General features: G+C 48.9%; 1 protein-coding gene across 1 annotated transcript in view; it reads right to left on the bottom strand.

The window, feature by feature from the left end:
* Positions 1-2500, bottom strand: part of creb3l1 (cAMP responsive element binding protein 3-like 1) — a gene marked incomplete at both ends in the record, with an annotated part of 71007 nt that overhangs the window by 3901 nt on the left and 64606 nt on the right. Inside the window, one exon of the mRNA XM_083632911.1 lies at positions 761-863. Coding sequence (XP_083489037.1) covers positions 761-863 — 103 coding nt within the window. The remainder of the gene's footprint in view (positions 1-760; positions 864-2500) is intronic.

Below are 2500 nucleotides of genomic sequence, written 5' to 3'. Positions count from 1 at the left end.
ATTGGGCAACGTTATCATCATCTGCATTTTTATTTCTCCAAAGCGCTTCAGGCAGCACTTTTTACACGTAAAACGTGTGAACAGCCAAGCTTCTCTGCAATGCTTTATCAGCTGCAGTGTTTCCCCTGCCTAGACAAATCTACAGGCCTGGAGGGATTTCGAAACGTACCCCGACCGCAACGGTGGGGGCCGTCGCTGGCGACGCTAAACTTTTAGCTAACCTGTTCACATCCATGTTGGCAATGGCATCCCAAGTATCATCATACTATTATGGGATGCGATGCGAACAGTTGTATTATGGGATGTGCGTTTTCCAGGCAATGACACACGTTGACACGTTTTGGAACAGCGAGAACAGCGCTGGCACGATGCTCCTAAAAGCAAAATGCTTATTGTTTTGAATGATTTGGCATCTTCTATTACTGTCAACACTGTCAACACCAGTATTGTTGTATTGTAATAATATGCCATAAAGGTTTATTGCCATTTTTGGGAGAGCAGAAAAAAAAAAATCAAATTTTTATTTTTTGCATTTTCTTTCTGGCCTGGCGGGCCCGCCAGGCCTGTAGAATGGTAGGGGAAACACTGAGCTGTGATCACGTCACATTGCCGTTAAGTGGTATCGGGTGCGGTCGTATCAGTAGTTTAACGAGTACAGAAATATCAGACCGTGCATCCCTACTATGCATACATATCTTTGTGTGTGTGTGTGTGTGTGTGTGTGTGTGTGTGTGTGTGTGTGTGTGTGTGTGTTAGTTACCATGAGGCAGGTTCCAGTTTGCGTTGAGGCCATTTTACAAGACCGAGGAACAACTTTCCCCGAGACCAACGACTGAAGCTTCTGCAGCTGCTGTAAGAGAGACCTACAGAGAGAGAGAGACAGGTCGAGAGAGAGAGAGAGAGACAGAATGAAAGGGGGAAGAACAGAGAGGAGACAGATAGAGAGGAAGAGAGGGAAGAATCAGAGACAAAAAAGAAAAGAAATAAGCATTAATCTCTTGGGTATCACACAAAAATGACGGGCAGCTCAAAGTTCCCAGACACATCAAACCCACGTCAAAGAAGCAGCGGGCAACAAAGGCCGCTCACGTCTCCGATGTCGGAGCCGAAAAGTTGCACTTGAAGGCACCACAAAGACTACAGCCGACTGGCAGCTAGCAGGTACGCTCTGCCTGCACGAGACCTAGGACTGCAGATATACAAACCATATTCATGAAACAAAGCAGGGTTTAGCTACCATTTTGACACCCCCTTGGCCATTTCCCCCCTGCTGGCCCGGCCGCTGCTCCACCCTCTGCCGATCTGGAGAGAGCCGTAGACTAGCGCCATGCTTCCTCCGACACATGCGCAGTTGCCAGCCGCTTCTTTTCACCTGACAGCGGGGAGCTTCCCCCGGCAGGACGTAGCATGTGGGGGGAGGATCACGCGATTCCCACCAGTTCCCTTCCGCCGCCCGAACAGGCGCCCCAACCGACCAGTGGAGGCGCTAGTGCAGCGACCAGGACACATACCCTTAAGACACAGCCAATCGTGCCTGTACGGACGCCCGACCAAGCCCCGGAGGTAACACGGGGGCGCGAACCTGCGACCCTCATGTTGGTAGGCAGGGAATCTACCGCTACACTACGTAGACGCCGGTAATCGAGCTACTCCTAATGGAGAATATCTCTCTTGCTTGTGGAAGAAGAAAAAAAGAAAGCGCACTAAATGGGTGATATCATGCAGCGACAGGCTCAATGGGGCTTTCCCGAAGGCCACGTCGTCGTGAAAACATGTGTGTATCAGACGAGATAAGATGAAAAATGAGAAGAAGGTTTGGTGTGTGTGCCCGCCTCTTCTCGTGCACCAGCCAATCAGAGGGATTTCTCTTACCGACTACTCGTACATGTTGAATCGGCCGGAAAAGCCGGCGACAAGGCAGACTAGAGCCAATGATACGGGACACACTGCAAACACACAGAGAGGCCATTTACACCTGGCGTTAACATGCGTTTTCTGCCATCATCAGATTGCAATCAGATTGTATTTTATCACTTCAGCCTGATTCCATTTACACCTGGCGTTAACATGCGTTTTCTGCAATCTGATTGCAATCAGATTGCAGAAATGGTTGTCCTCTCAATCCGCATAAAGTTGCTGAATCCAGATTGAGAGGACACATTGCATTTGACAATTGTGTTCAATGTGTACACAATGCATCCCTGACCACGTCCGGAGGTGGTTTGGCCAATCAGATTGCAATCCATCTTCAATGCGTTTTGGGGGTGTTTACACCTTGCATTTCAAGTGATAAAACACAATCTGATTGCAATCTGATCACAGAAAACACATGTTAACGCCAGGTGTAAATGGCCTCACCGACGGTCCAGACACTGACCGACGGACGACCGTGGGCTTGGTGCGTCAGGGGCTTAAAAGAGGAACTAAATCCCAAACATCTAATGCTAAAAAGCTATTGATGCTCCTGAAATTGCCATCTGCTATTGGCTGATCTTGGGGA

The sequence above is a fragment of the Poromitra crassiceps genome, assembly GCF_964638095.1.
Source record: "Poromitra crassiceps genome assembly, chromosome: 3".
NCBI classification, from domain to species: domain Eukaryota; kingdom Metazoa; phylum Chordata; class Actinopteri; order Beryciformes; family Melamphaidae; genus Poromitra; species Poromitra crassiceps.
This window is presented reverse-complemented; position numbering and strand designations above follow the sequence as displayed.